We start from the raw sequence: 13,227 nt of genomic DNA, 5'->3' as shown, positions 1-13,227 counted from the left end.
TTAAATCTTTATGACACTTAAATCCAATTTGCATAATAATTTGGAACATGGTGTAGACCTTTATGGCCTGCCTCTCTGGAACAGAATAATTATATAATAGCCCCATTGAATATTAGATAATGGCCCCATCAATAAGATTAATAGCACAATCATAAGGACTATGAGGAAGGAGGTCTTGACACCCCTGTTCTGAAAACACATCCCCGAAGTCAGACAGGTATTCCGGCAGAGACCGGGTATCCACCCTGGCTAACCGGGTGCCCAACCAGTGTCCTTGACAATACTCGCTCCACTTTACCACCTCCCGAGTCTGTCAGTCCACTACAGCATTGTTCAGCATACGCCAAGGTAGTTCAAATGCCACAGGAGAGGGCAAACTATCTAGCACATAACACTTGATTAATTCTGAGTGCATTGCCCCTATCAGCAGATGTATCATTCGAATGACCTGAGTAAAATACCCCTGGCTCAAGGGTACAGAGTCAATGGCAATTGTGGGCATAGACTAGACAGTTTATGTGTCTTGAGACCCTTGTCCTGGACGAACCTGGCATTAATCTGATAAAACACTGCCTCACTGTCTAGAAAGGCTTAAATAACCACTTTAATTTTACCAAAATGGATCTTGGCTGGTAAAAAAATTGTGACCTTACCACAGAGGAAATATATACACCTGGGTTGTTAACTTACCCACAACCCGGGCTCCTTACTTTTCTCGTGGCTGTTTGCGGTTATGTATGGAAGGACAAGTACCCACAAAACGATCCTTCTCACCAACAAAACACACTTCCCCTGTATGCCAAACTGCAGTGGGACAAATAAACAAGCCATTCCCGCCAAATGCATTGGTTCTTTGGTTGAGTAAGCCCTAGGTTCCCTTGACCCCGGATCCCTCGAAAATTGGGGTGTCTGTTTATGTCTCTGCTGAAGACGGCAGTCCACCTGGATAGCCAGAGACATGGCCGCCTTCATCCTTTACCCTCACAGAAAGCCCTTGACAGAACTGGACCACCTACGAGACTCGGAGCAATACACCTCCACTGTCCGGTCTCCCTGCGGAAGCTCACAGTTTAGATTCGGCCAGAGAAACAAGGTCGGGGTCATCGTATATATGACCCAGAGCCTGAAAAAAAATCCTCAACCGTCTGAAGAGACAGAGTCACACGGAATACAAAATGCCCAGGCGATCCCCACCCATTGCTCCTCGGTACCTGAGTAGTGATTATGTAATATAAAATAAAGTTTACAGGTTTCCCTGAAAACAACAAACATCCCAACTCCTAGAGAACCTATCTGGCAATGTGATCTTGGGCTCAACTAAGGGTTGCCTGAGAGCCCTAAGCCTGAAGTGTTAGGGGTTGCCAAACAACTGGGCGCAAGTCTGCCAAGCTGAGTGGCTGCACTTAACCTGTCAGAGCAGCCGCCGGATCCATGATGGATCAAAAAAGTTATGGGCCAGTGTTAATATCACAAAATACCTTGTGACTGTGGGCGCTAACCAGGTCCCTAAAAATAGGGGAGCTCTAGACTATCCCTGTTTCCTTGGATTACTTTTGAAGAATGAGACACCTGGTTCACGTGCTTTGCTGTGCTCCTATATCAACCCTTATCTGTTCCCTCCCCCACCCAGGAAGGTGAGAAGCCAAAGTGTGTAGGAGAACACTAACCAGACAAACAAGGGAAGACGGACAGAGATAAATGAAAATAAGAATCTTATAAAATACACTCATTAAACAACAGAGTGGAACACACGGGAGTAAAAGGAAGGAGAAACCAAGTAGGAGAGGATGAGGATGTGCACACAAAAAAAACTGAGCAACAATAACAAATCTCCAAACAAGAACTACACCTCCAACTCCAAACCAGGCAGTGAGAGCTAGCACTGACAATTCCAAAGGTGATCATGTATAGTAGAGGGGAGTGGCAAACATTAAAGAGCTGACAGATTGACCCTTGCACTGCCAGCAAGGAAAAAACCTGCACCATTTAATAAGATGGTGAAGTACTTCTAGTACCAGTAGAGGGTGAAACGTACGTCTTTATAGGATCTAGAATGCTACAAAGGCCCATACAGGGCTCATGGATTCTGTTATTGTGGATATACAGTATGTACTGGATTTATCATATCTGGACTTGGCTTCAGGACACACATTACAATGTACGGCACTGTATATGACACATAATCAGTGTCTGGCCCACGAAGAACCATCTCCAGAACCCCACTTTTCAACTACGTGCAAATGTGACATTATCCTTAATCACAAATTTGTATAACAATGAACTGGGTAGATTGTTCAATTAATAAGATGCTGCCTGTGTCCGTACATAATGATTCAATTATAAAGTGTCAAGTGCTGCTTATATAAGAGGGTGGTGACCCATTCGTGCACGTGGGCCCACCGGAGGAGCCAGTCCAAGCCTGCATATAATTTATGATGTCCTTTAGGAGCTGTTAGTGCACTTCGGTGTATGCTGAGTTCGGTAGAAGAAGCTGTCGACCAGATGATCATTTATCCGACAACTATGAGGCTTTACAATGCATGGAGGAAGAGTGGAATTGTAATGTACAAAGAACAAATGGCTTTTCTTATCTAAAATTGACATCGTATTCGCTTATCTTAATAAAACTCATGCTGGAATAAAATGCAAAAAGGAGCATACAAATTTGCAACAATGTACTCGGCAAGCTGTGACTGCCTTTCTCGGTACATTATCTACCTTACCCTACATAAAAAGAATATTCCAAATAGAAAATGTTTGGCCATTTCCACAGAAAGATTTGGTTTCCGTAAGTTTTTCATGTGTAGGAGGCCCCACTAACGCTCATTAGAGCAGTCTATACTTCAAAATGTATTCACTATCGTTTGGACAACTTTTCTCAGGAGCTTTCAGATTTTAGGAAAAGAGGCGTTCTTGAAAAATGTGCAACTGTTTCCATAGTTTTTTCACCCCTACATACAGTTCTTATTTCTCTTTCAATCCCAGATAAATGCTGCTATAAAACAACAGCAGACATTAACCCCTTAGCGACCGCCGATACGCCTTTTAACGGCGGCCGCTAAGGGTACTTAAACCACAGCGCCGTTAATTAACGGTGCTGTGGAAAAAGTAAATAGCGCCCCCCAGAGTCGGATTTTCTCCGGGGTCTCAGCTGCCGGGGGTAGCCGAGACCCCAGAGAACATGATTCGGGGGGTTTTTAACCCACCCCGCATTTGCGATCGCCGGTAATTAACCGTTTACCGGCGATCGCAAAAGAAAACGCGATCTCTTTTTAATTTCTCTATCCTACGATGTGATCGCACATCGGAGGATAGAGAAAAGGGGTCCCAGGTAGCCCCCCAATACTTACCTATCTCTCCCGATGCTCCTCGTGGCTCCCGGTGGGCGCCGCCATCTTGAAAATGGGCGCATGCGCAGTGCGCCCGCCGGCCCCGCGAGAATCTTTGGGGTCTCGGCTCCGGGGGTAGCCGAGACCCCAAAGAGCATGATCGGGGGTCGGTTTTAGCGACCCCTGTTTTGCAATCGCCGGTAATTAACTGTTTACCGGCGACCGCAAAAAAAAAAAAAAAAAAAGCTAAGTGTAATTCTCTGTCCTCTGATGTGATCGCACATCAGAGGACAGAGAAATAGGGGGATTCGGGGACCCTGCCATACTCACCTGTGTCCCTGGATCCTCCTGCTGCTCCTCCTGGCCGCCGGCATCTTCTGGGCAAAAGAAAATGGCGGGCGCATGTGCAGTGCGCCCGCCATCTGTCTCCATCTGCCGGCCGGCAGGAGAAGAGCAGTTGGGGCTAAAATTAGGGTTAGGGGTAGGGTTAGGGGTAGGGCTAGGGTTAGGGGTAGGGTTAAGGCTAGGGTTAGGGCTAAATTTAGGGTTAGGGTTGGGGCTAAATTTAGAGTTAGGGTTGGCGCTAAATTTAGGGTTAGGCTTCTTTCACACGTCGGTACGGGGCCGTCGCAATGCATCGGCTCGACATACCGACGCACGTTGTGAAAATTGTGCACAACGTGGGCAGCGGATGTAGTTTTTCAACGCATCCGCTGCCCAATCTATGTCCTGGGGAGGAGGGGGCGGAGTTACGGCCACGCATGTGTGGTCAGAAATGGCGGATGCGACATACAAAAAAACGTTACAATGAATGTTTTTTTGTGCTGACGGTCCGCCAAAACACTGATCCAGTGCACTACGGACGCGACGTGTGGCCATCCGTCACGATCCGTCGGCAATACAAGTCTATGGGCAAAAAACACATCCTGCGGGCACATTTGCAGGATCTGTTTCTTGTCCAAAATGACGGATTGCGACGGATGCCAAACGACGCAAGTGTGAAAGTAGCTTTAGGGTTAGGGTTGGGGCTAAAGTTAGGGTTAGAGTTGGGATTAGGGTTAGGGTTTGGATTAGGGTTGGTATTAGGGTTAGGGTTGGCATTAGGGTTACGCTTGGGATTAGGGTTAGGTTTGGGATTAGGGTTAAGGTTAGGGTTGTGATTAGGGGTGTATTGGGATTAGGGTTAGGTTTGAGGTTAGTGTTGAGATTAGGATTAGGGGTGTGTTGGATTTAGGGTTTTGATTAGGGTTATGGTTAGGGTTGACATTAGGGTTGTTTTGGGGTAAGGGTTGGGATTATCGTTAGGGTTAGTGATTAGGATTATGGATCGGGTTGGGATTAGGGTTAGGGGTGTGTTGGAGTTGGGTTGGAGCTAGAATTGGGGGGTTTCCACTGTTTAGGTACATCAGGGGGTCTCCAAACACGACAGCCAATTTTGCGCTCAAAAAGTCAAATGGTGCTCCCTCCCTTCTAAGCTCTGCCGTGCGCCCAAACAGTGGGTTACCCCCACATATTTGGCATCAGCATACTCGGGATACATTGGATAACAACTTCTGGGGTCCAATTTCTCTTGTTACCCTTGTGAAAATAAAAACTTGGGGGCTACAAAATCCTTTTTGTGGAAAAATATATATATATATTTTTTTTATGACTCTGCATTATAAACTTCTGTGAAGCACTTGGGCATTCAAAGTTCTCACCACACATCTATATAAGTTCCATGGGGGGTCTAGTTTCCAAAATGGGGTCACTTGTGGGGGATTTCTACTGTTTAGGCACATCAGGGGCTCTCCAAACGCGACATGGCGTCCAATCTCAATTCCAGCCAATTCTACATTGAAAAAGTAAAACGGCACTCCTTCTCTTCCAAGCTCTGCGGTGCGCCCAAACAGTGGTTTACCCCCACATATTGGGTATCAGCGTACTCAGGAGAAATTGCACAACAACTTTTCTGGTCTAATTTCTCCTGTTACCCTTGTGAAAATAAAAATTTGTGGGCAAAAAGATCATTTTTGTAGAAAAAATGCGATTTTTTTTTTTTCACGGCTCTACATTATAAACTTCTGTGAAGCACATGGGGGTTCAAAGTGCTCACCACACATCTAGATAAGTTCCTTAAGGGGTCTAGTTTCCAAAATGGGGTCACTTGTGGGGGGTTTCTACTGTTTAGGCACATCAGGGGCTCTCCAAACGCGACATGGCGTCCAATCTCAATTCCAGCCAATTCTACATTGAAAAAGTAAAACGGCGCTCCTTCACTTCCAAGCTCTGCGGTGCGCCCAAACAGTGGTTTACCCTCACATATGGGGTATCGAGAAATCGCACAACAACTTTTGTGGTCTAATTTCTCCTGTTACCCTTGTGAAAATAAGAATTTGTGGGCGAAAAGATCATTTTTGTGTAAACAAAAGCGATTTTTTATTTTCACGGCTCTACGTTATAAACTTCTGTGAATCACTTGGGGGTTCAAAGTGCTCACCACACATCTAGATAAGTTCCTTAAGGGGTCTAGTTTCCAAAATGGTGTCACTTGTGGGGGGTTTCCACTGTTTAGGCACATCATGGGGCTCTGCAAACGCAACATGGCGTCCAATCTCAATTCCAGCCAATTCTGCATTGAAAAAGTCAAACGGCGCTCCTTCACTTCTAAGTTCTGCGGTGCGCCCAAAAAGTGGTTTACTCCCACATATGGGGTATTGGCGTATTCAGGAGAAATTGCATAACAAAATTTATGGTTACATTTCTGTTTTTACACTTGTGAAAATAAAAAAAATGGTTCTGAATTAAGATGTTTGCAAAAAAAAGTTAAATGTTCATTTTTTCCTTCCACATTGTTTCAGTTCCTGTGAAGCACGTAAAGGGTTAATAAACTTCTTGAATGTCGTTTTGAGAACCTTGAGGGGTGTAGTTTTTAGAATGGTGCCACACTTCATTATTTTCTATCATATAGACCCCTCAAAATGACTTCAAATGAGATGTGGTCCCTAACAAAAAAATGGTGTTGTAAAAATGAGAAATTGCTGGTCAACTTTTAACCCTTATAACTCCCTAACAAAAAAAAATTTTGTTTCCAAAATTGTGCTGATGTAAAGTAGACATGTGGGAAATGTTATTTATTAACTATTTTTCATGACATATCTCTCTGATTTAAGGGCATAAAAATACAAAGTTTGAAAATTGCAAAATTTTAAAAATGTTCGCCATATTTCCGTTTTTTTCATAAATAATCGCAAGTAATATCGAAGACATGTTACCACTAACATGAAGTACAATATGTCACGAAAAAACAATCTCAGAATCAGCGGGATCCATTGAAGCGTTCCAGAGTTATAACCTCATAAAGTGACAGTGGTCAGAATTGCAAAAATTGGCCCGGTCATTAAGTACCAAATTGGCTCTGTCACTAAGGGGTTAAACAGTTCTTGTATCTTTCACATCCACATTCTGGCTGTATTTTGCAACCATATTTAATTTGTATTTTGTCTGAATATATAACTAAAAATTAACAGAACACAAACACTAAAGAGCTGGCGACGGAGAAGAATATCCGACTTCTCTTTTTATCCCGCGGTCACCACTCACCTGGGCGGTGATCTGTAGGGGTCTCGTCTTTACACCGCTGACCGCCCCTCACATTAGGGGTCTCCTCTTTACACCGCTGATCGCCCCTCATATTAGGGGTCTCCTCTTTACACCACTGATCGCCCCTCATATAAGGGGTCTCCTCTTTACACCGCTGATCGTCCCTCATATTAGGGGTCTCCTCTTTACACCGCTGATCGCCCCTCACATTAGGGGTCTCCTCTTTACACCGCTGATCGTCCCTCACATTAGGGGTCTCCTCTTTACACCGCTGATCGCCCCTCACATTAGGGGTCTCCTCTTTACACCGCTGATCGCCCCTCACATTAGGGGTCTCCTCTTTACACCGCTGATCGCCCCTCACATTAGGGGTCTCCTCTTTACACCGCTGATCGTCCCTCACATTAGGGGTCTCCTCTTTACACCGCTGATCGTCCCTCACATTAGGGGTCTCCTCTTTACACCGCTGATCGCCCCTCATATTAGGGTTCTCCTCTTTACACCGCTGATCGTCCCTCATATTAGGGGTCTCCTCTTTACACCGCTGATCGTCCCTCATATTAGGGGTCTCCTCTTTACACCGCTGATCGTCCCTCATATTAGGGGTCTCCTCTTTACACCGCTGATCGTCCCTCACATTAGGGGTCTCCTCTTTACACCGCTGATCGCCCCTCACATTAGGGGTCTCCTCTTTACACCGCTGATCGCCCCTCACATTAGGGGTCTCCTCTTTACACCGCTGATCGCCCCTCACATTAGGGGTCTCCTCTTTACACCGCTGATCGCCCCTCACATTAGGGGTCTCCTCTTTACACCGCTGATCGCCCCTCACATTAGGGGTCTCCTCTTTACACCGCTGATCGTCCCTCACATTAGGGGTCTCCTCTTTACACCGCTGATCACCCCTCATATTAGGGGTCTCCTCTTTACACCGCTGATCGTCCCTCACATTAGGGGTCTCCTCTTTACACCGCTGATCGCCCCTCACATTAGGGGTCTCCTCTTTACACCGCTGATCGCCCCTCACATTAGGGGTCTCCTCTTTACACCGCTGATCGCCCCTCACATTAGGGGTCTCCTCTTTACACCGCTGATCGCCCCTCACATTAGGGGTCTCCTCTTCACACCGCTGATCGCCCCTCATATTAGGGGTCTCCTCTTTACACCGCTGATCGCCCCTCATATTAGGGGTCTCCTCTTTACACCGCTGATCGCCCCTCACATTAGGGGTCTCCTCTTCACACCGCTGATCGTCCCTCATATTAGGGGTCTCCTCTTTACACCGCTGATCGCCCTTCACATTAGGGGTCTCCTCTTTACACCGCTGATCGCCCTTCACATTAGGGGTCTCCTCTTCACACCGCTGATCGCCCCTCATATTAGGGGTCTCCTCTTTACACCGCTGATCGCCCCTCACATTAGGGGTCTCCTCTTTACACCGCTGATCGCCCCTCACATTAGGGGTCTCCTCTTCACACCGCTGATCGCCCCTCATATTAGGGGTCTCCTCTTTACACCGCTGATCGCCCCTCACATTAGGGGTCTCCTCTTCACACCGCTGATTGCCCCTCATATTAGGGGTCTCCTCTTTACACCGCTGATTGCCCCACACATTTCTCTTTGGACCATTAATATTGTTCAGATCTTTTTCCGGATCCAAAATCTGCAAAACAAATATTGTAAAAGTCCCCGATGATCGGAGAAGTCCCTGGGGTTGTCCTTTTACTGGAGAGAACTGAGGAGACACAGACGGGACTGACATCGTTATTACATACAGAGAATTATAGGCCGTGTGTATTTAGTCCTGACTATTACCTGGTGATGTGCGGGGCCGGTGCTCCTCCATCATCACCTCCTGGTACCGATCCTTGGGTCCTTCTAGATACTCCCATTCCTCCATGGAGAAATAGACGGTGACGTCCTGACACCTTATAGGAACCTGACACACAATGATACCGTCATCACCCAGAATCCTCCAGTGCTGTCCTGTATAATGTCCCAGCATTCCCAGCAGCGTCACCTCTCCAGTCAGCAGCTCAATCATCTTGTTGGCGAGTTCTAGGATCTTCTGGTCATTGATCTCCTCATGTATCTGGGAGTGAGGTGGAGGCTCCAGGATTGGGCTCAGGGTTCCTCCCCGTCCTTCAGACACAGGGGCCTGACAGCGATCACTAGAGATCTTCACTACTATGTAATCCTGAGTGTGGAGACATTAATAATATCACTACAGACATCTCCAGAGTCCATCACCTCTCCGGTCATATCCCCTGTTATTCCCATAGATAAAGAGGTCATGTGATGACATCAGAGCCTCTCTCCTCTCCGGTCATATCCTGTTATTCCCATAGATAATGAGGTCATGTGATGACATCAGAACCTCTCACCTCTCCGGTCACATCCCCTGTTATTCCCATAGATAATGAGGTCATGTGATGACATCAGAGCCTCTCACCTCTCCAGTCATATCCCCTGTTATTCCCATAAATAATGAGGTCATGTGATGACATCAGAGCCTCTCTCCTCTCCGGTCATATCCTGTTATTCCCATAGATAATGAGGTCATGTGATGACATCAGAACCTCTCCGGTCATATCCCCTGTTATTCCCGTAGATAATGAGGTCATGTGATAGACTCAGTCTGCTGAAAATCATCTTTTAACTTCCATCTTTTAAATTACATCTTTTTAATTATGATTCTGAATTAGACTGAATTCTAGAATGCATTTGGCTACTCATCACTACTACAATATTATCATCATCTGCACCATCTAATCGAGCTGTTCTCCTCTTCCCACAGGTATGCACTGACTTTACCCAGCTCTCCCTGGCTCCAGAATATCTCTGTATACTGCATTGATTTTCCATGGTATGCACTGACTTTACCCAGCTCTCCCTGGCTCCAGAATATCTCTGTATACTGCATTGATTTTCCATGGTATGCACTGACTTTACCCAGCTCTCCCTGGCTCCAGAATATCTCTGTATACTGCATTGATTTTCCATGGTATGCACTGACTTTACCCAGCTCTCCCTGGCTCCAGAATATCTCTGTATACTGCATTGATTTTCCATGGTATGCACTGACTTTACCCAGCTCTCCCTGGCTCCAGAATATCTCTGTATACTGCATTGATTTTCCATGGTATGCACTGACTTTACCCAGCTCTCCCTGGCTTCTGAATGTCTCTGTATATTGCACTGACTTTTCTATGCTTCCCCTGGACCTGAGTGTCTTGGTGCAGCACATATAATCCTTTTAGTATGCTTTCTTACCTATGAGCTTGTTTCCATGACCTGTTTTCATGTATCCCATTGTGTGATCCTGGCATCTCTTTGAGTGGTCAGTCTTACCCCTCCCTCACTTTATGACCTTTGCTTAACTCTCTACATCTGGTCTCCCATACCCAGCCACCCCCTCATTCACACCTGATTGCCCTTAACTGGGGATATATTCACATGCAGGAGTCTGCTATAGACTCAGTCTGCTGCAAATCATCTTTTAAATTACATCTTTTTAATTATGATTCTGAATTAGACTGAATTGGACTGGAATTGACTGGAAGGTAACAGAACACCAACCACTACAATGTTTCGGTTTCTTTTCTCTTTCACCCCCATACTACTTTCCTTCTTACAATCTCCTGCAATCCCTCCTCCTAGTAAGGAACTAGTCATTTCTTCCTCCATACTCCCCAGCCATCTCACCTTCCCCTCAGAACTGTTCCTCCACATACAATCCTTTTTATCCAGACACACACGGCCAATCATGTCCTATCCTGCTCCCACCTTCTAATGATCTGTCTGTTACTCCTCATTGCTGGTGACATATCCCGGCCCTCCCCAATTCATCCCCACACTCGTTTCTAACCCCCTGCCACGATCCTCCGCACGTTTTCCCAACCACGACAACCTCATACCCATTCATCCAGCCCCCACTCCCCCGCTCCCCCTACTTGGAGCACTATGGAACGCACGCTCCATCTGCAACAAACTGCCATTTATCCATGACCTCTTCATCACCAACAAACTCTCCTTCCTCGGCCTCACTGAAACCTGGCTCACCCCCTCTGACTCGGCCTCTCCAGCTGCGCTCTCCTATGGCGGATTCCACCTCTCTCACACCCCTCGCCCCAGCAACAAACGCGGTGGAGGAGTTGGCTTGCTCCTGTCCGACACCTGCTCCTTTACTCCAATCCCGCTACCACCCTCCGCTACTCTTCCCTCGTTTGAGGTGCACTCTGTCCGCATCTATTCCCCCTCCAACCTCCAGCTGGCTGTCATCTACCGCCCCCCAGAACTAGCCATCTCCACCTTTCTCGACCACTTCACCACCTGGCTACTTCATTTCCTCTCTGTTGACATCCCCACTATCATCATGGGTGATTTCAATGTCCCCATTGACACTTTCACCTCAGCTACCTCTAAACTTTTATCACTGACTGCCTCCTTTGGCCTCACTCAATGGTCCTCTGAGGCCACTCACAAAGATGGCCACACGCTGGACCTCATCTTCACCCGCCTCTGCTCCCTTACTAACCTCACTAACACACCCCTCCCCCTGTCTGACCACAACCTACTGACATTCTCGTCCCTCTCCTCTCCTAGTGTGCAACCCCCACTCCACAAACTCACTCACCCTCGCAGAAATCTCAAACATCTCAACTTACAATCACTCTCTGAGTCCCTTCTCCCTCTCACAGACATAGCCTCCCTTCATGACACAGATGCTGCTGCCACTTTTTATAACACCACAATAACAACAACACTCGATTCGGCCACCCCACTCATGCATAGTAAAACTCGTACAATTAACAGGCAGCCCTGGCTGACCAGCCTGACCAAAGAATTGAGACGGGCTTCCAGGATTGCTGAGCGGAGATGGAAGCGATCCCACTCTGCCGACCACTTCACTGCATACAAGCAGTCCCTCGCCAGCTTCAAGTCTGCGCTCACTGCCGCAAAACAAACTTACTTCTCATCCCTCATATCCTCCCTGTCCCACAACCCTAAACAGCTTTTCAACACTTTCAATTCTCTACTCCGTCCCCCCGCACCTCCTCCCTCCCCCCTCATTTCTGCTGATGACTTCGCCTCTTTCTTTAAACAGAAGATCGACACGATCAGAGAAAGCTTTGGCCCACAGCTCCCACTGCCCCTCTTAGCTGCTCAACCCTGCTCCTCCAAAACCAGCTTCTCCACCATGACAGAAGATCAGCTCTCCACCCTCCTGTCAAGATCACACCTCACCACCTGCACGCTTGACCCGCTCCCATCCCACCTCATCCCTAACCTTTCCACGGTCTTCATCCCAACCCTAACACACCTCTTCAACCTCTCACTCACAACAGGTGTCTTTCCCTCATCCTTCAAGCATGCCAAGATCACACCCATCCTCAAAAAGCCCTCCCTCGACCCATCCTCTGTGTCTAGCTATCGCCCAATATCTCTTCTCCCTTATGCCTCCAAATTGCTGGAGCAACACGTCCATCTTGAACTGTCCTCCCACTTCTCCTCCTGCTCCCTCTTTGATCGGTTACAATCAGGCTTCCGTTCCCATCACTCAACTGAAACTGCCCTAACTAAAGTCACCAATGACCTACTAACTGCCAGGAGCAAGCGACACTACTCTGTCCTCCTTCTCCTGGACTTGTCTTCTGCCTTTGACACTGTAGACCACTCCCTTTTGCTACAAATCCTCTCATCCCTTGGCATCACAGACTTGGCCCTTTCCTGGATCTCGTCATATCTGACAGACCGAACATTCAGTGTCTCCCTCCCCCACACCACCTCCTCACTTCGCCCCTTGTCAGTCGGTGTTCCTCAAGGCTCTGTTCTAGGACCCCTACTCTTCTCCATCTACACTTTCGGCCTGGGACAGCTCATAGAATCCCACGGTATGCAGTACCATCTCTACGCTGACGACACGCAGATCTACCTCTCCGGACATGACCTCTCCTCCTTGCTTACCAAAATCCCGCACTGTCTGTCTGCCATTTCAGCCTTCTTTTCTGCTCGCTTTCTACAACTGAACATGGACAAAACAGAATTCATCATCTTTCCCCCATCTCACTCTACCCCTCCACCAGACCTATCCATCAATGTCAATGGCTGCTCACTATCCCCAGTCCCACACGCCCGGTGCCTCGGGGTGATCCTCGACTCTGCCCTCTCTTTCAAGCCACATATCCAAGCCCTTGCCTCCTCCTGTCGTCTCAAACTCAAAAATATTTCCCGGATCCGTGCTTTCCTTGACCGCAACACTGCAAAAACGCTAGTGCATGCCCTTATCATCTCCCGCCTCGACTACTGCAACCTC

At 47.3% G+C, this 13,227-nt stretch overlaps 1 protein-coding gene across 3 annotated transcripts in view; it reads right to left on the bottom strand.

Annotated features, from left to right (window-relative positions):
- The window catches only part of LOC138653071 (gastrula zinc finger protein XlCGF66.1-like), a 253,205-nt gene that overhangs the window by 6,306 nt on the left and 233,672 nt on the right, over window positions 1-13,227 (bottom strand). For 2 of the 3 annotated variants that reach the window (XM_069743185.1, XM_069743186.1), the window contains exon 3: window positions 8,727-9,108. In XM_069743185.1, coding sequence (XP_069599286.1) covers window positions 8,727-9,108 — 382 coding nt within the window. The remainder of the gene's footprint in view (window positions 1-8,726; window positions 9,109-13,227) is intronic. The other variant, XM_069743187.1, reaches the window with a different exon arrangement.

The sequence above is a fragment of the Ranitomeya imitator genome, unplaced genomic scaffold (assembly GCF_032444005.1).
Source record: "Ranitomeya imitator isolate aRanImi1 unplaced genomic scaffold, aRanImi1.pri SCAFFOLD_194, whole genome shotgun sequence".
NCBI lineage: Eukaryota > Metazoa > Chordata > Amphibia > Anura > Dendrobatidae > Ranitomeya > Ranitomeya imitator.
The sequence above is the reverse complement of the archived record's forward strand: the minus strand, read 5'-3'. Positions and strand labels throughout refer to the sequence as shown.